The sequence below is a fragment of the Neopelma chrysocephalum genome, unplaced genomic scaffold, assembly GCF_003984885.1.
Source record: "Neopelma chrysocephalum unplaced genomic scaffold, ASM398488v2 Primary Assembly neopelma1_63, whole genome shotgun sequence".
Taxonomy (NCBI): domain Eukaryota; kingdom Metazoa; phylum Chordata; class Aves; order Passeriformes; family Pipridae; genus Neopelma; species Neopelma chrysocephalum.
In genome coordinates this window covers 878,158-897,900 of record NW_020897720.1, presented here as the reverse complement: position 1 = coordinate 897,900, position 19,743 = coordinate 878,158, and the positions used below count along the sequence as shown (strand labels likewise).

General features: G+C 47.3%; 1 protein-coding gene and 1 long non-coding RNA gene across 3 annotated transcripts; one reads left to right on the top strand and one right to left on the bottom strand.

The window, feature by feature from the left end:
* Positions 1 to 3,911: 3,911 nt before the first annotated feature.
* On the bottom strand, positions 3,912 to 19,508 carry LOC113967089. Its single transcript, XR_003534091.1, has 3 exons — positions 19,344 to 19,508; positions 7,322 to 7,325; positions 3,912 to 3,924 (listed from the first exon to the last, which is right to left on the bottom strand). It is a non-coding gene; the product is annotated as an uncharacterized LOC113967089 (long non-coding RNA).
* On the top strand, positions 14,969 to 17,796 carry DND1 (DND microRNA-mediated repression inhibitor 1). Of its 2 annotated transcripts, none has more exons than XM_027682355.1 (4): positions 14,969 to 15,302; positions 15,489 to 15,950; positions 16,546 to 16,944; positions 17,206 to 17,796. In XM_027682355.1, exons 1-4 carry the CDS (start codon positions 15,026 to 15,028, stop codon positions 17,220 to 17,222), a joined length of 1,155 nt encoding a protein of 384 aa, XP_027538156.1. In that variant the 5' UTR covers positions 14,969 to 15,025; the 3' UTR covers positions 17,223 to 17,796. The 2 variants fall into 2 exon arrangements, with proteins under 2 accessions (XP_027538156.1, XP_027538155.1); XM_027682354.1 differs by having other exon boundaries at positions 16,546 to 16,955.
* Positions 19,509 to 19,743: the final 235 nt, after the last annotated feature.

The following is a 19,743-nucleotide window of genomic DNA, read 5'->3' as shown; positions in this document are numbered from 1 at the left end:
TTTATTATCAAAATGTGAATAAACAACAAATGGTGCAATCAAAAACTTTCAGAAGAAACAAAACAAAGTCCCAATTCCCCAAGTGGGGGAAGAAACCAGAGGCAACCTGGGGAGAGGGTGGGGGAAAGGCAGGACTGTCCCAGCAGTTCAAAAGCCTCTCTCAGCCACGTGTGCTCACAGCCAGCAATGAAAAAGTCTTTTTTCTCCACAGGCAAACTTGAAAGCAGAATACCTTGCTCTGAGATGGGTTGGTCTCTCTCTCTCAGTTGTCCTCCACGAGGAGGAGTATAATTTGTACTAATATAAAATATAAGCCTGGCCAAAATTTATTCTAGTGACGTTACAGGAGAATTGCAGCATTGTTTATTCTGATGCTGAGCAAGGAGAAAAACAGTCACCTCTAAAGTCAATTTAGTCTAGAGAGCAGCTAACACAGAAGTTCTAGCACATGCATCTCCTCTTATGGTTTGCTTGGATCCTGTCTGTGCCCCGTGAGTACATTACAGCCACATGCAGACTCCATGCAGCTTGCACAGCCCAGCTGCACATGCACTTGAGCTCTGTCTTTCTCTACAACTTCTTTTGTAATGTTACAAACACATCAGATGTGGTGGCCAACACAGTCTTGCTGAGCAAACACCACTTGAAACACCCCTACATCTGAATTTGCAGCGATACTCCCAGATCAGTGTAACCACTTTAAACTGCACTTCCAGCCTATGTGTGTGTTTGAAGATGCCAATGGAAAATGTTGTTCAACTCACCACGCATGAGTCACGACCCCCAATCCCAACCAGACTGCTCTTTTCTCTTTTATTTGCTCCTCTGTTCACTCTTCCCACTTGTTTATTATTCCTCTTTCTCCCTTCAGAGTCACTGCTGTTACCTCCAGAGTTATAATGTTGTCTCAGATGTTCCTGTTTCCCCCTCGGCCTGGAGAGGCAATTTCAACACTGCTGCTCCCTGAGAACAGACATCAAGAGAGAAACAGCTGAACGTCCACACTTGTGCCAGAATCTTTAGTCAGATTTGGGTAGGAGGGTAAGGGAGGATGTCTGGGAAGCCACCACATGTGATTTGTTTGGAGGAGGACAGGTAGACTTGAGCACAGGGGCAAATAAATGAACCCCAGCCAACAAACAGGGCCACTGAGGGTTCCTGGGGCAGAATGTCAGCTTTGACAGGACACATGCAGAAATTTGGTGATGATTAGACACATTTCAGAGGGGGAAATCCTAACTGTCTGCCGGGACTGATCACATGCTTTGAATCTTAGGAGTTCAATTTTATATTTCAAGAAACGAACGCACAGTAAACAGGCAGCACAAGACACGTCCGTTCTATAATATAATTTGTTATATAATTCAGTTGGCAATCTCCTCAGGTGGATTTTAAACTCTTAGATTTTCAAATGCTGAGAAACATTGATATTACAGCTGTTATCAGGTGCATACATTTCCACTGGGACCTTTTTTTTCACTCTTTTTACAAAGTTGGTGTTTTAAAGGCATTTTATACCCTGCAGTGGCACAACCTTCACATAAAAAATGTGTCTCTTCAACAGCAGCTGCCAATGGTACAGTTCTTTTGATGCAGTGATGGTCTGGTGAGTGATGATTGAAAATGTGAGAGTCAAACCATTTTAGGCAACACAGGGGGGAAATTCACACTGCTCACATTCTGCTGCCTTCAAACAGCAACAATGTTTCTCATTTTCTCTCACCTCTTCCTGGTGGTGTTCTGCCCCTAAGTGGAGCCAAGGGCTTGCTTTGAACAGCTTTCAGAATGGTTTATTTTTCTAGAATAACTCAGGTTATATGTCCGTTCCCCACTATTTGCTGTAAAAATAAGGTAAGTATTTAGAGATATTCTAAAAAGAGTATTGTTTTCTCGGGTACATTCACTCTGTTGGGGTCATAAATGTCATAATGTGTCTAGTTCGTCTAAAGATGCTGCCAAAAAATGCAGGGAACTCCCAGCAAACCTCAGCAAAGGCGTCTACTGAGGAAAGACTGAAAAAACCCTTTGCTTGGTGTGAGAAAGGGAAGCTGGAGATGAGGGAAGGAAAAAGGAGGCAAACTTGGTGACTTTGGGGGACAGCAATGAGCTGCTCTCGTGACCCATGAAAGGCTGTGCTCCCAAGGAAAGCTTGAGAAGGAGGAACTGTGGACTGAGGAATTCTCCTGCCCGGAGTCCGGGCTGGCCAGTGCAGCTCAGCTCAGTTCATCCAGTGCCAGCTGTGCTGTGACACTGAAGGGGACAAAAGCACAGCTGGAAAGGATGTTGGATTTTGGATATGAGACTTCTCTGCTAATACAGGATTTGCCAGGCACAGAACTCCACCAGTGAACACACTGGCTTTGGAATTGAGTGTGTAAGTTTGACAGAGTTAAGGGTGAAGATGAAGAAAGTTAAAACCACACCCCTTAGTCTGGACTAACTGCTCTGATCCTCCCCACCCGGCACAAAGAACAGGATTCCTCCTGCCAGCTCCAAGAAAGACTCTGCCAAGGGGGCAGTTGGCAAGACCTTGGGCCTGCAAGGCTCCAGTTACCCCCAGGGCTCTCTTGCACTGGCCCAGCTCCCTTTTGCCATAAAGCTCCTGCTTTAGCTCCCAACTGGCCCCTGACACTCCTGTGTCCCTCAGAATTGGGCTGTGCTCTGCTGGAAACCAGCATCCCTGGGAGCTGCTATTCCCAGATGGAGCTGAAGCCCAAGGTATTCCCATTCAGTGCTTCCATAGCAGGCTTTGCCTTCCATCTGCTTTGCCTTCTTTTATTTTCTGGTGGGGGTTTTGTTCGGTACATGTTTATTCAAGCAACCCAAAAAACCCCAAAACTGTTCTTTTGCAGCAAAGACAACTGAACAGCAATAAAAATGGCAATTTTTATTTCATCAAAGTTTTATAAAAAGTGGTATTTCAAGTATATCCACCTATTCTTACACCTAAAGAAATTATGATTATTTTAACTCAGCCCATTTTTTGTTATGTTCATCAAATGAGCTATGGATACCCATGAACAGCTTATCGGCTCTGACATTCGGATTGTAAATGATCTTTTTATTTAAACAGGTAGTTGTTTTAACCCAAACAAAGCCAACTCTACAGAACTTGCAGAGTTACGCTGTAAACTGGCCAACAAGGTGGGATTTTGGCCATTGTACCCATCACAAGGAAGGCTCGTGGAGGGAATGTTGCAGTTGCAGAGCATCTTGTCCATACACAAACTCAGAGTGGATTCTGATCCCAGTAGGATATTTCCAATTCTCTAAATATTTCAACATCTTACTGACCAACAAGCAAAGCATTTGTGATTTTGCAATGCTAAGACAAAGAAAAAAAGCTTCAACTGCTTTTACATTGAAGTGCTCATTTCAGACCTTCACGGGTAAAGATTTTGCCAATCCTGAAAGTTTTTGAGAGCGAATTTCACAGATCAGAAAATAGATGTCTCGGAGGAAAACAAGCTGCTGGTAACCAACATCGCCTGGGGTACAGTTTTGTTTTTAATATTAGTTTAGTTTTCAATATTTATGTTCCTCTCTGTGACCGGCTCAGATTTTCCAAGGAGCTGAATTCTTGAACATCCCATGCTTTTCAAATTTTTGTGTTCAAAATGCAGTGTATTCATAATAGGAGATATTTTTTCTCAGAAACATGGATTTTGCATATATTTTAAATTGTACACCTGTATTGTACTATGAATGGACTTCCAGCAATCCCAGAGTTCTGTTAAAGGTCCAGCTGAGGATACTGGTGATGATGATGATGAAGGTGATGAATTCATTGGGCCACCACTGGATTCAAGGATAGAGATGACCATAATGCCAACAGTAATACAGAGGAAGATAATATAAGTAATTTGTTCCTGTTTAATGTTTTAACACTTTGGGTAGACTCTGATTTGTATGTGTGCTCTTCCTCTATGATCGAATTTCCAGGTGAAATATGACTTTTTCAAAATGCAGGGTTGCTGTTTCTTCCTAATGATTCTTCATTACATGAAAATAATTGTTTTTGTTTCAAAATACCAGGATTTAAAACAAAAAAAAAATGCATGTCAATCTCAAGGGAAATTCATCATCAATTACTAAATATTGTTTACTTTTTTGTTATCATGTTATGAAAGAACCAGATAAATATTTTATATTTATACTTTAGATGGTTTATTTCCCAAAGCATATGTGTAATTTTTTACAAGAGAGAGGAGGCAGAAGCAGGTTTGAATCCAGGGAGAACAACTGAACCAGAACTGTTTTGAGAAAATGAACTGTGGTAACTGATAGAAGAAATAGAACCTTTACTCGCAGTATCCCGGAATGTTCAAACAAGGAACAATGTAATCTTAGAGAAGTCCTAGAAAATTTGGTAGGGATGTACTCAAACAAAGATGATGTCAACTAAATAAAGATAAAAATAGAGAACAAGATAAAATAAAGAACAAACTTAACAGTTTTGGGTAGTGGGACACAACGATGCTGTACCTGCTCAAGAACTGAGGTCAAGACGATGAAGACAACTAAAGAAGGACTTCCAGGGGTGTGGCTATGTAAAAAACCTAATGATTATGTATAAAGGAAGCCAGAATATCTAATGAATATGTAAAGATGTGTGTAATAAACAGCTCTGTCTGTCTGTCACTTGGCATGTTTTATTAGAAGAGCTCTCCTCCGAACATCCCGCACGCTGAATAAAGAAGAATTCCCTTTTTAACATCCACGAATTGGCATTAAGAAGTTTGTTTCTGCTGGTATCATTTTTGGCCTCCCAGATAGGACAGCCCTGCCCGACTTCCCACGGATCCGAGGGATCTCTGGATCTTCCTGCCAGCACCAGGACTTTCCTGGAGAAGACCACAGCTCCCCGGACCAGTCTGGGATGCAGGTAAGATCCCAGCTGATAATAAGGCATTTTTTTGGGAATCCTGCCCATACAAGACGTGGATTTTCTAGCGCATTGGGTGGGTTATTTGGTTTGGCTTTGTTTTATCGATCAATATTGTTTTGCATTTGTATTTGTTTCTGTACTGTAATGTTTTGGGTCTGCTGTTCAGAGATGAGTAGTGGACAATCCGAAGGGGACATTTTGAAAAAGTCCCCACTTGGCTGCATTTTAGGAAGACTGATGGACCTCCTGGGGAACAGCTACCAGGGAGAAATGAATTAAGTGTTGTAATCAAAGGTAGCCATTATGGAACATTGAATTATAACACACATTGTTACAATTAATGCTGTTTTTAAGGTGGGAACCAAAGTGGGATGAGGTTATGGATGCTGATACAGTTTTCACTTTGCAGAACCATCTGGAAGGGCAGCAACATCGTGGTGTGAATCCAGCCCCCTCAGACCCATTGGTGTGAGCCCTGGAAAAGGAGAATCAACGGAAGCAGCTAAAATGTTGTTTTTCAATGCGTGGCATAGGAAAAATTTGTTCTAAACATCTCCCTGATAAGGAGGACGACTCAGATCTCATGGTTGGCCCCCCTCGCAGGTTGGGTGGGGGAACAGATAATCAAGATGCAGAAACCAATCTTGCAAGGGAACTGGCGTGTGAAGAGGCAGATTTTGCACATCTAGAAGAAAAGGTAGAGAGAATGTGTCAGAGAGAGAATTTCAGTCTGGTTGCAGGAAGAACTAGAGCCAGACAAGGAGGGGTGGTAGTGGCTTCCCCTCCATGAAATAACCCAAACTAAATGGCAAAAGCATTCAAAATGATGATTAAAACCCAGGATCTGGACTAGAAGGATATCGATGCCATGTTAGAGGTGTTGTTTGATAGTATGGAGAAAGAAATGGTTGTTAAAACTAGGAGGAGGTTTTTGGAAGAGCAGATATTGATGGGTAACATACAGATTATGTTGGACACTAAAGTGGTTCACAGTATTAGATTTGAAAAATGCCTTTATCAGTATCCCTTTGAGTTCTGAAAGTCCAGAGCTTTTTGCTTTTGAATGGGAAAACCCAAACACAGGGAGGAAAAAACAGTTGACTCGAATGGTCCTCCCACAGGGTGGGGGTGGGGGTGGGGGGGTAAAAGAGGCCCATAATATTTGGAAATCAATTGGCAAAAGAACTGGAGAACTCAAAACCTGGTGGAACCTTGTTACAGTAGGTGGATGACATTTTGGCAGCCACTGAAACTAAACAGCAGCGTTGGGATCAGACTGTGGCACTGTTGAATTCCCTCGGGTTTGAGTGGATACAGGGTATCAAAACCCCGAGCGTGGGTAGTCGAGAGCACAGTAACTTACCCGGGTTTCCAAACCCTCCAGGGACAACGGAAGCTGGGATGGGAACAGAAAGAAACAATCCCTCAACCCCAGCCACAAAGGGGAAGAGAATTGTGGGCATTTCTCAGGATGGTTGGAAAATGTCCACTGTGGATCTGCCATTAGGAGTTGCCAGTACAGCCACTGACAGCTCAGAAGGACTGTAAATGAACTAATTAATATGTGTTAAGGGAGTAAGAATATCTAATGAATATGTAGAGAGGATGTGTAATAGAAAGCCCTGTTCATCTGTCATTTGATTAGAGGAGCTCTTCTCCAAACCTCCAGCATGCTGAATAAAGAAAAATGCCCTTTTTAACATCCACAAATTGGTGTTAAGAAGTTTGTTTCTGTTGCTTTTCAGTAACTGAAGGGGGTTTTTTTCTTTTTTTTTCTTTTTTCCTTTTTTTTCTTTTTTTTTTTTAATTTGTTTGTGGGGTCTTTTTGTTTATTTTGATTTATTTGGGTTTGAGTTTTTTTTCTGTTCTCTACTGGCTGATGGGTCATGAACTACTTCATGTTTCAGATTTAAACTTTCAGAATTAAAATTACATTTTCCAGAGAAAGTTGAGCACTTTTTATGTGTTTCTTCCTATTTGACTGTTATCCCCTGTATAGTGTAACAAACTGTGATATTTAGACGTTAGTTTCAGGTAGCTTTATTATAAGTGATTTATAAATAGCAAGGTGTGACACTGAAAGAAATGTGAAGACAGACACTGAAGTGTCTGAACTGTGTGTTCTGAAAATTTCCTACAACTGCCTTTTTTTAACTGTTCTGCAGAACTCTCACTTGTTTCCCATCCCATATCACTCTTACTCTTTAATTTATCCAGGTTCAATAAAGCCTTTGAGCTCCTGGACATTTGTGTGAACCAGATATAAGACACCAAGTCTGGGAAGAAACAGAACAGCTCTTTATTATAATTATTTTTTCTTTCACACAGTTTGGTTAGTTGGTTGAGTTTTGTTTGGTTTTGTTATAGAAGGGTGCAGATGTCACTGAGCTGAGGTTCTGGGAGCAGATTTTCTTTCTCAATGTTCTGTTGGACATCTCTGCTCACCGCTGGATTGTGAAGTTCTGGTGATCACAAACCTCTCACATTCAGAGAGGCAAAATGCAAAACACCTGCAGTCTTCAATACAGGGAGCTGTTCATCTAAACACCATTTATAATCTATAAGCACATTGATTCAGAACACATTTTTTAAAGTTGCCAAAATCAGGAGAGAGGCTTAATTTTGGAATTAACAAATCATGGTAGACTATTAAGTTGGAAGCATGAAAAAACTGCCATTTAGAGCTCTGGACAGGGCGCATTTTCAATCTCTGAATGAGAGGAGAACTAGAGAAAGGGCATCTCCAGAATTTATTCATTCTGAGGACTAGAAATAGGAATAAGAAAAAGACTTTTTATATGGGCAAAACCTGAAACTGTTTTATGCTCCTTCCTGAACTATTGTGCAGCAAACACACAACTCAACTTCATGTGATGCAGAATTGATTTTGTCAAATGTCTTGATTCTTCTACCTCCCTCTTACTGACATAACATGACTGAAGGGTCATGTCCAAGATGCCCTGATGGGTCACACAAGCCCTGTCTGTCTGTGCTCACGTGTGTGCTCTGGGTACAACTGTGCTGGGCTTGGCTTCTGGAGATGTTGGATGGGTGTGTTTTGACCCTCCAAAAAATGAATATATTAACAGTGTCAGTCGGCTCTTTGTCTTGAAAATATTCTGCCACATTTAGTAACTTAATCAGTTGGGGGAGCCATATAATCCTGATTACAGAGTTATTTTTTCCCTTTAGACAAAAACAGCTATTGTCCAGCATCAGCTGAAAAACACTTTTTCAGTTCACTTCATTAACTTCTTCATGCAATTACTAATCAGAATGAGAGCCTTAGACAGTGCTTATGGCTCTGGGCTCAGTTTTAACAATTAAGCTTCGCCGAGACAGGCACGTGTGGTACGAACTGATGGGTCAGTACAGGGGGGAACTTGTTTTCTGCACCATCTGTTTACTCTTTCAGGTGGTTTGAGAAGTGAAAAAAAAATCTGGTTTGGTATTAAAAGATATGAACTGAAAATTTCTATGAAGGAAGTTATAAACCTTTATCTAATCAGGGTGAGCATGAGGAAAAAGAGAAATCCTGCCTAATTGTGAATGTTGCAAGATTCCAAAGATGCTTTAAAATGGACGAATGGAAAATGGAAATCCCCTTTCATGTGGTAGAATACCTGCAACTGTTACTGTTGTCCAAATAAATATCAGAGAAATAAAATCGATACAAATATATTAATGTATTTCTCTTTTATCTTCACCCCGTGAATAAAATTTGAGATCATGTAGAAGATTCAGTCTCATTTTGCCATCTAGTGGAAGCGTTTTGGTTTGCTGAGATACATTTCAGAAAAGCAAGAGGGTGTTAGATAGAAGGGTAAGAGCTACTAATTTCTTGGAATAATCAGTTATTGGTCAAGATATTCAAAAGCCTAATTACATTTTATAGCAGCAGTGCACAAATAGGCACATTGCTAATGTGGATTTCCACTTGAAGGCACCATTTTTTAAGGTAATCCAGGTGTGTTTCTTCACATCCTTTCGAATCTGGATCACTAGTGAATTTTTGCCTTGTGCATGTGAATCATTAATTTCCCTTTCCACTTTTTCTTGGATTTTTACCAAGATGGTGGTGTAGCTAAACAGCTTATCCTTAGAAATATAAAGGACAACTCGAGGCAGACTGGCTGGACAAGCCATTTTTTTTCTCCCTAAGGAGAAAGGACAAAACTTTTAAACTTTTTTTTTTAATTATTATTATAATTATAATTTTGTATTCAATTTACATTTATTTGGTATGTTTTTTTGATGTGTCTGTACTTCAAGGTTTATAGTATTATTTTTTTTCCCTCTTTCCACAGTTCTGTGAGATATTGGTCATTATCCGGACCTCGAAGATCCCATGGTATTGCTTCTTCATGTTTTTCTATGAAGAAAAGCAGGAATAATGAAGCAGTCTGAAGACTTTTGGGATCACATTGATCTGCACCATCCTTATGCCTCCTTCCAAAGTGAATCCTACAGGCTGTTTGTTGATCTCTCCTCATTGCAAGAGCTTCGAGAGCTGATCTGTTACTTGCAGGAGCTCAGCAAGGAAACACAAAAGCTGTTTTGGATTGTGCGTTTGGATTGTGGAATGTTAGAGAAGATGCAGAGCCTGTATAAGGGGCAATATGGAATAATTCAGTATAGCCCAGCAAGTGACAGTGTTGTGAAGGGTTTGGAATTGTTCTTTGAGGTCCTGGACAGTGGGGCTGAATTCCTCTGCTAGAAATAAGTAAGGCTACTACACTGTCCCTGAAGATGAGGGTAACCCAGGTTCTTGTTAATAGATCCCTTGGGTAGGATTGGAGTGAAACAGCACTGCACAACCAATCTTTATCAATATATAAATTTATATAATATATAAATTTGTAGGGTTTATTTTAGAACAATTTGGTTGCAGTGGAAAGCAGGTATGCAGCCACTTCGGTTATTAGCTATAGTAATGCAACAATATAAACATATAAAAATAACACTTGAGAAAATGTATAAGGAAAAGAAAGAGGGAGGATAAGAGTCGAAAAATCTCACCGCATGTGTACCCAGTGAGGACACTTGATTGTAATTTCGATGTCTGTGTGTCGAAGTGATGGTCACAGTCTCGATGTACCGGGGACGGGAGAAGGCCCACGAAACGCAAAGTTTAGCTGGTTAATCTACGTTTGGGTTTAGGAGGCGGGGAGGGGAGTTTTGCACTGCCCCTCACTGGCAGCACTCATGGCCCATCAGATGGGATGATAACTACTGTAAATGTGAACGTCCTGTGCGAACGCGACCTTCCTGGGGAGGCGAAGAGATCATCAGCGCGATAAAACTGTCCCAGCTCTCAGATTCGACGCCACAATCGGCCAATTTGTTTGGAGTTTGGTGTCACTAATATTTCCGTGTCTCTCACACACACCTATGCTCTTAATCCTCGTTTTATTACGCAGCAGAGATTTAGGGCAATGCACTCTCCTGCGCATCGGGAAATTTTTTGAATGATTTCTTCATAGCAGATGTTTCTGACCCGCCAAAATTAGTCTTTCTTAGTAGGTACTGGAAGAAGCAGCAAGAAGCCTTCCAAGCTGTCAATGTGAATAGTTTCAAACCCGGAGTATCTTTTTGGGACATTTTTATCTGGGGTCTAATGACTGGGCTGATGATTCTGTTATGACGTTCGGTGGTGCTGCTGTACCTCTTGCAGGAACTCCTTGCCTTCCCCTTAGCCCCCGCCTTGCCTTGCCTTGAGTACAAGTAGAAAAGGTAGGCATGGCAAAGGAGGGAAAGGCAGGGAAAGGAAGGGCAAGCGGGGAGGGAGGGACAGGGAAGGCAAGACCCCCAGGCCCGTCCGGGGTGGAGCGGAGCGGGAGGGCGGTGCTGTGCCCTCTCAGACCCCAGGCCAGGTGTAGGGAAACGGCGGGAGCAACAGCACGGGCGGCGGCGATGGAGGCGAAGGTGGGCGCCGTCGGGGCGGCCGGGACCGCGGCGGGCGGGGGGAGCGCGGTGCGGGTACAGCTCACCCCGGGGTGACCTTTCCCGCGGGGACAGGAGCCCCCGAGCCCTGGCTGGGAGCTCAGAGGGGATGGGCTCCAGTCCTGGTCCCAGAATCGTCGTATCCCACACCTTCCCCCGGGGTGAGCCGGTGCCGGCGGGGTGCGGGGCAGCCCCGTTATCACCGGGTGCTCGGGGGGGAGAGCCGGGTCCTGCCTCTCCCCGCAGCCCACGCAGCCCCCCGGGCCGGGACAGGGGTGTTCCTGTGCTGGGACCCGTCGCGGGAGCCACACAGCCGGGCCACGAAGCTCCCCGCGGGGTAGCGGGGCTGGTCGTTCATCCCCCTCTCACCGCCTGTTCCCCCGTATGAGTCCTCACCCTCATCCAAAGGTGGTTTCTGATCTTCAGGAAAGATGAAACCCCTTGGATGGGGAGGTGCCCCGACCTCTTGGCATTCAGCGTTAGCAAGTGACCCTTTCCATCAGTCCTTTCCCATTCTGTATCTATAAAGGCCATTGGTTAGTTCCTAATGCTTGTAAGAAATCACTTGTTACTGAGTTTATTTTGATTGCTGGGACTTCAGCATCCCTGCTGTTTAATACCAGTCACATCTGTCCTTGATGGTTTTGGGGAGCTGAGGGACCATCCATGACAATGTAGGATGCAGACAGGAATGGTGAGCAGGCAGGTTTAATTGCGATATTACCCTGCATTCATCATTCCACTCGTTTGAGGGACCGTGAAGGACTAAATAGCACTTGTTGCTGGCTGATATATTTCAGGAGCCTGGGAGGAGCATTGTGAGGTGTCAGTTAGTTTTTGTTGTGCCAATATATATTAGCCCACTTACCCTCAACTAATTGCAAACTGAGTAAGTAAATATCCCTTTCTTTGGTTGGAGGTTGTGTTTCACATATTATGGTTATATTTCCCTCTGCCAAATTCATGCTATTAAGTGGAGCTCCTAAAAAGTAAAATAATACAAGTCAGGGTGGGGTTGGCCCAAACAGGTTACCCCATTAAAAAGAAGGGAAATTCCACCATGCGCTAATCCTGTGTTTTGTACCGCTGCTGTCAGGAGCTTCCCAAGCAAGTGGGCCACAAGGTTTAGTCAAAGTCAGAGGCACCGGTCCAATTTGGGGTAATTTTACCATAACAGGTTTTCCTGGTTGCAATGCTGTCTGATGTTCCCTTTTAATGGAAGGAGGAGCACCTGATGTCACTGGGGCTCCATGTGACTCCACATCCATTATGGAGTCGCTGAAGTGCTCTGGTCCCACTCAGTCCCGTGCTCTTTTTCAATAGGCTATTGGCCCTTTCTGTGATTCTGTTTGCCTGGGGGCAATATGGGATGTAGAATATCCACTGAATTCTTTCTTTGAATTCATCCCAATCCTGGCCTATTCATGCACCTCTTTACATGAGAAATGTGAGCCATTATCACTTGGGATAGAATCAGGAGACCTCATAACCAAAGTGACAGTTCCCATCCTGGCCTTTGGGTACCATGAGCAGGCCAGAGACTCCTTCTCCCCCTGGGAGGGTGGATTGTGTCCTGCAGAGGGCCTGAGTGGCCCCATAGAATCCATTTGCCTTGGAGATCATAAAGCTTTTCTTTTCCTAATGTGTTGGGGGTGATGCTAATTATAATTCTAATTATATTAGATCTAATTATAATTCTAATTTACACTGAGGACATTCTGTGAGAACAGTGTCACAAGTTTTCCTGTTTAGGGTCCACCCTTTGCTCTGTGCAGCAAAATAAATGGCTTCTTCATCAGTGTGGCCAAATTTCTGATGTAACCATTCTCCCAGTTGATACCATTTCTGATTTAGGGAGTCTTCTGTCTTTATCTCCCTGATTTTAGTTAATCCACCAACCTTTTGATTCCAGTTTATGGCTGGTTTGTTATCCTTGGCATGGGATTTAACCCACCCTATCTTGAACAGTGTTTTCCTGGCTATATTCAATAATATTTGCCAGTCTTGAGATCTCCAAATGGGAGATCTGTTTAATTCCCAATTCAGGGATTCCCACTGGCAGAGCCACTGTGTGGCACCAGCCCAAACAGCACAGGAGCCCACACAGATCATTTTTGCTCCGTTCTGAGCTGTTAGAAAAACTGCTCTTAACCCTCCTACTCATCCCTTCACCTTCTTCTGTTGTTTGTTTGTGTTGATGTTTAATGCAACAGCCTTGTATTGTCATTTACCATTTACCCTTTTTGCTGAGGCATCAGTGAACCAACTATCTTCTGTTGGCATCCCCTCAGTGAGGGGAGGTGCACCTAAAATTGGTGAGGGTTTAAAAGGTTGTTTTAATGCCAATGGATGTGCATTTATAGTTATTTGTAATTTAGAAACTTTAGTAGGTCCTTCTGTTAATTCCATTCCTTTTGCAACTGCCTTTAGGTAGGAATTAATTTCCTGACTGTAGAGCTTTGTGCAACTCCTTCTGGGGGAGCAGAGCCCTTTAAAATATATTCCAGCCAATTAAATTGTCCTCTGGTTTGTGCAGGCTGTTCCTTGTGTATTTTTCTAAGCTTGTTTTGCTGCTTGGATTAGAGAAGAAGGTCTCTTTTTCCATTAGAATATTTCTATTCTGTCACTTCAAATGTAGGGAAACTGAATAGTAAAGGTCTCTTTGGTCCCTCAGGCCCAGTTTGAAACAGGTCACAGAAGGTCCCATGCTCTGCAAAACCCCATTCTGCTGTAATGGGATTTTGGGGTGCACTGGTCCCAGTGATTGAGACGGTTTTTAATTCCAGTATTAAGGTCTTGACTCGTGTTCTCCTCATGTTATGAGTTCCACCATTTTCCCTTTTGTAACAGTGACTACAGTGGGTGAGCAATGATAGAAAATCCAGGTACATGTTTTCTCCAATATCCTAAAGTTCCCATAGCCATTGTAATTCATCAGAGAATTTAGGATTTGGACTTATTCCATGCTTTTGTAAGTAGTCAGTGACATCACTTGCCATCCTGCTGACTATGTGTTGTGAATGAGTGTTTTAAGGTTGCTTAAGAATCACCAGCAAAAGCTTTGGCAAAAACAGGTTTAATATAATCTAAATTTAATATAAAACAGCATGACAAAGTTTGTTGGCAACATTCACTCTACTACTTACCAGGTGGTTAAAGGACACCGAGAAAAAGCAAACAAAAATTCAAAATCAATCAGTCCAAACCAAAATAACCCCAAAAACTGTCTGTGTGGAGATTGGGAGTAGGGAGAAAATGATAGAAAAGGGTAAGGATAAACAGGAATATGGAGGATCCTGCTGTTGAGTCATAAGGTTTAAAGTAGATCCCTGTAGTCCAGGAGAGCTCAAAGGGTCTCACTTTGGACCACGGTTTATAGGGCCAACAGAGAGTGGGCTTTAGTCATAGGAATTTTCCATCCTGGCCCCAATTCAGGTCACTATCCTTCTTTGAAAGTTTGATAACAAAAATATTATTCCATTTCAGTTGTTATTCAGGCAAGAAAAATATGTTTCCAAGTTTCCAAGGCTGTTTGTTAGACAGCACCAGTTCCTGGGAACACATTGTTTCTGATAAGCTCAAAAGGAGCTTATCCCAGGTGCTGTTTGTCAAGGCAAGGCCTAATGAACATTTCTCAGGTCACAGTGTGTCGTAGCCGTGGTGTCTCCAGACTCTCCTTAATGTTCTCAGAAGCCTGAGGGGATGCTGGGAGAAGAGAGTTTGCTTTCTGGGCCTGTCTGTCTGGGATTTCACAGAAACACAGAATCATGGAATGGTTTGGGTTGGAAGGGACCTTAAAGCTCAGCTCATTCCACCCCCTGCCATGGGCAGGGACACCTTCCACTAGCCCAGGTTGCTCCAAGCCCTGTCCAACCTGGCCTTGGACACTTCCAGGGATGGGGCAGCCACAGCTTCTCTGATCAACCTGTGCCAGGACCTCACCACCCTCACAGGGAAGAATTTCTTCCCAATATCCAATGTAACCTACTCTCTTTCAGTTTAAATCTGCTATGATGCAGTGGGTTACCTTGGCTCTGTGCTCCAGCTCCCTCTTGCAGCACCAGCTGCTGCCTGTGTGGCTTCCCAAGCCCTTGGAGGGCTGTAGGGGACTGTTGGTGACCTTGGGGTCTAAACGAAGTTGCTGGACTGAGTCATGTGGAGCAGGCTGGGACAGTGGGCAGGGCCGTCCTTGGGATGGGCAGTGTTGCTCTCACCAGTTTCCTGAGAGCAGAGGGGTTCATTTTCTCCACCACACGCTGGCTGGCACCGGGTTGGCTGTTCCCTCCTGGGGTTGGGATGCTCCCAGCTGGGAGGTTGGAAACATTTCGCTCTGACAATCATCTCCCCCCTCAGACGTGGACCAACAGCATCAACCAGGACAGAAAGACATCCCTGCTCGCCTGGGAGAAGGAGACCGGCATCGAGCTGGTGCAGATCAACGGGCAGCGGCGCTACGGGGGGCCACCCCCAGGTATGTGAGGGGAGGCCATCCCCAGGTATGTGAGGGGGGGGTCATCCCCAGGTATGTGAGGGGAGGCCATCCCCAGGTATGTGAGGGGGGGCCATCCCCAGGTATGTGAGGGTGGCAGCTTGGCGCCCTGGTGCCCCGTGGGCACAGCAGCTCTCCCCACGGGCCCCCCTGGCCGTGTGCCCGCAGGCTGGGTGGGCGACCCGCCGCCCGCCGGCACCGAGGTGTACATCGGGAAGCTGCCGCAGGACTTGTACGAGGACGTCCTGATCCCGCTCTTCCAGAGCGTGGGGAAGCTCTACGAGTTCCGCCTCATGATGACCTTCAGCGGGCTCAACCGGGGCTTCGCCTACGCCAAGTACAGCAGCCAGCGCGGCGCCAGGGACGCCATCGCCGCCCTCAACCGCTACCAGGTGCGCCAGGGCTGCGCCATCGTGGTGTGCTGGAGCACGCAGAAGCGGGAGCTGAGCGTGGACGGCCTGGCCGCCTCGGTGAGCCAGCAGGAGCTGGAGGCCACGCTGCAGAGGGCCACCGAGGGCGTCCTCAGCGTCACCCTGCACGCCAGCCCCCGCCAGAGACAGGCCAAGCTCGCTGTGCTCAAGTACAGCTCGCACCAGGCTGCTGCCCTGGCCAAGAAAACCCTGATGGAAGGTGAGTGATGCCGTGGGATGCAGCTGGGGCTGGGCTTCCTGGTGTCCCTGAGGAAGGGTTGATCCCACCTCCAGGCTTGGCTGCGAGGTAACTTCAGCCTTGAGACACCTCTTGTGTCTTGTGGGATACCAGCTGCTCTTGGTGTGGTTGATCCCTTGGATCTACAAGTCCTAGTGGTGGTGGGATGAAGAGGCTGCTGGAGGTCTTCAGAAAGTTGCCTGCTCAGAGGGGGAACATCACCAGTGCCATTCCAGAATATCCAGAGTGTTGACCAAGTTATTAAACCCTCCCAATGGAGCTGCCCAACCCCTCAGTGTCCCTTAAACCCTCCTGATGGAGCTGCCCTACCCCCTCAGAGCTCCGTCCCATGATTGCACTGGGACACCTTTCCCAGACATTCAGCTGGGACCTTAGACCGCCAAAGTCCTGTTTTGTACCCGTTTGTGCCCCAGATGAGAAGCATTTGGTTTTGGCATCTTGCACCTTGTCCCTAAAGCCAGGCTGCCCCTAAAATCCTGGGGATCACTGCAGCAGATGCTGAGGGGTGGGATGGGGTGATGCTGCAGGGCAGGTGAGCATGTCCTGTCTCTCGCAGGGAACCTGAGGCTCAGGGGATCGGGGATGAGGGTGGAGTGGCTGCACCCTGACCTGAAGCAGAAGCTGCAGCTGTGGGAAGAGAGGCCACCATCCAGCCAGGTGCAGGAGGACAAGAGCCTGGCAGTGCCCAAGCCACTGGCCCTGCCTCCAGCGGTGCAGAACATGTTGGACCACCTGAACACCCCGTGCAGGAGGCAGCGCCTGGGGACGCCCTTGTTCCTCACCAAGTGCGTCCAGGTGAACCCCAATGGGTGGCTGCTGTTCTGGTACCAGGTGCAGATCCCGGGGTACCCCATGCCCTTCAGTGGGTTCACGTGGGTCCGGCAGGATGGGCAGAGCCAGAGCAGGCACGAGGAGGCCAAGGCTGCAGTGGCGCTGCACATGCTCCGTATGTTAGGTGAGCCTTTGGTGAGTCCTCACGTCGTGTCTGTGCCAACCCCCCACCTTTCCCAAAGTCCCGGAGTGTCTCCTGGGAGTGTGGAGTGTGTGTCTGGGGGGAGGACCCAGCCTGGTAGGCAGGGCTGAAACACTGTCTATCCCCTGCTAGACGGGACCCTGCTGGCTCTGAGCTCCGGGTGGGATTCCTGGTTGGAAGCAGAGGGTGCAAGAGGAGGGTTTGGGGTGAGAGCAGAGCCTGACACTCCCCTCTCCACGGCAGGGTCCCAGCTGGCATAGGGAGCTGCTCTGCCGGAGCCACAACTGAGCCTGAGTCACCGGCTGCAGTGCTGCCAGCCGTGTCCGAGCCCTGCTGGGGCCCCAGCCCTGTTCCAGCTTTTCTTTGGGATTGTTTGCATCGGTTTTGGAGCTGGATCTGGAGGATCAGGGCTGCTGTCCTGGTCCCCAGCAGCCGCCCTGTCCCCAGCCAGCTTCTGCATTGTTTTGGGCATGTTGGTTTTTCTGCCCAGTTTGTCTTGTTTTACATTGGTTTATGCTGAGGTGGAGGAGCCCAGTGCATGTCCTGGAGGAGCAGCAGCTGCTGGGAAAGGATGCCAGTGTGGGATGCCAGCATGGTGGACGTGTGGACGAGGTGAGGACAAGGCCACACACAGGGACCATCGTGGTGCCCACGGACGTTCCATGGGCTAGAGGAGCTGCTGTCCAAGGGAGTGCCTGCGGGCTGTTTGCTGTTGCACCGTGTCCAGGAAGCAGCTGTGGTCATTCCCAGCTGTCCATGAATGATTCCTCAGGACTGGGAGGAATGTTGTTCCTCCAACAGCCACATGTTGTTCATTTGGAATTAAAGAATTCTAGGAAGTACCAGCTGTGTCACGTCATCTTTCCCTCCCGCATCCTCGGCTCCCTGCCTGTCCAGTGTACCTTGGTGCTCTCCCCCCACAGCAGCAAGGGCAGGGAAAAGGATGGGGTGGGATTTGGAGCCTCCACAGCCCGGTGGGCTGCTCATCAAACCAGAGAGGGTCCCCTCACACCCCCACTTTGGGGGGGGTCCCCCGTGCTGGTGCAGTCCTGGCACACAGACAGTGAGGCCAGGGGTCTCCAGGCTGAATTCCACCACCCCCCTGAGTGGGATGGGAGAGGTGGCTGCTGGGGGTCCTGGCTCCCCCTGAATCCTTCCAAGGCCCCACTCACTGCAGGGTGTGTGCAGTGATGGTGGGGCCAGACCAGTCCTTGAAGCCTTTCCTGAATTCCCAGCCCAGCTCCAGGCAGATGAATCCCGAATGGGGCACGAGGGTGGTGGGAGACCCAGGACACGATGGTGCTGTGCTGCTTCTCCCCGGCCCAGGAGGGACAGTGGGGGTCTGTGCCCCGGGGTGGGGTCCCAGAGCTGTCCCAGGGTGTCCCTCTGTGTGTCCTGAGGGGTCCAGTGTCCATCCTGGAGGGTTCCATATCCATCTTGGGGGACTCTCTGTCCTTTCTTGAGGGTCTGTGTCTGTTCCAGGGGTCGTGGATCCTCCAGGTCACTGCATTGCCAGTTACACAGAACTAACATTTAGTGGAACGCTGAGAGAATCAGTCAAGAGGCCCAACAGATTTCTGGGGCTCTGTGGCCGCCTTAAGTAACAAATTGTAACACTCTTGTGAATAATTTTATATCCTGGCTAATAGGGTAGTACCTGTATCCACTGTGCATCCAGGGCCATATTCCAGCAAGGCAGTAAAGCAATGCCTGTTCCTACATTGGTATTAACGAGATTCGTTCCTGATTTTCAGCGACAGCTCCCCCAGCTCCAGCAGCACCTCTGGCCTTGTCCAGTCCCATCCCAGCAGGTGCAGCCTCAGGTGCAGTCAGATTCCAGTTCTGGGGGTGGTCCTGGTCCCTCTGCCCCCAACCCTCCCCACTCACGGCACATTGTGATGCACATCTGAACCTACCAAGCCCCTTTGGCAGCACCCAAACTCCATCCTCCTTTCTTTTGGAGACCCCCAGGATCCTCCAAGAGCCTCCTGGTGCACCCTTAGGTGCCTGTTTGTACTCCCTGGAGGTCTGTCTGGCCCTCCTGGGCCAGGACCCTCACCTGCCGAGGCAGAGTCAAACCACGGGCACAAGGCGCTGGGAAGTGAAAGGCACTGGGTTTATTTGTAACAGAGATGATGTCTAAATTAGTTAACAAGGGCTAATTGCTGCCGGGGACAGCAGGGCAGGAAAGGGAGGGACCTGTTTTGCCCAGCCCAGGCACCCCAGGACCCCAGGTCAGCCCCTCACTCGTGAGAATTGTCCTGCCTCACCCTTTCCCCCCTCCCCCCCATCCCAGGAGCCCCAAATATGCCAGCAAACCCGAGAATTACCACCCCCTCCCCCCCGAGCTGCATCCCCACCAGGGGTACCCAGCCATATACCCCCCATATCTCAAAGTCACCCCATCCAGCAGGGATCTTCAATCATGACACTTTCCCCCCCAAGCCCCCTCCACTAGGGACCCTAAGCCATGTCCCCCATCCCTGGATCACCCACACCAGGGACTTTGTGGTGACCCCCTCCCCTGAGTCACTCCCACCAGGGACCCCCATCCACATCCCCCCCCATCTCAGAGCCTTCCCATCCACCAGGAAACCCCATCCCTGTCACCCCCCCACATCTCAGAGCCCCCTCATCCACCAGAGATCCCCATCATGACCCTCCACCCCTTCCACCAGGGCTCACGTCCCCCCCAGTCCCTCTCACCCCAGCCATGTTCCCCCCTCCCAAGGACACCCAGCAGGTCCCTCCTATGTCAAGGCACACACCCCCTCCCTCGGG

What these genes read in the sequence shown, in the direction of transcription:
- DND1 (XM_027682354.1), top strand. Translation starts at nt 15,026, where the DNA reads ATGGGCAGTGTTGCTCTCACCAGTTTCCTGAGAGCAGAGGGGTTCATT. An exon ending in CTACGGGGGGCCACCCCCAG is followed by an intron (nt 15,303 to 15,488) that starts GTATGTGAGGGG and finishes GTGTGCCCGCAG; the next exon opens with GCTGGGTGGGCGACCCGCCG. An exon ending in CAAGAAAACCCTGATGGAAG is followed by an intron (nt 15,951 to 16,545) that starts GTGAGTGATGCC and finishes TGTCTCTCGCAG; the next exon opens with GGAACCTGAGGCTCAGGGGA.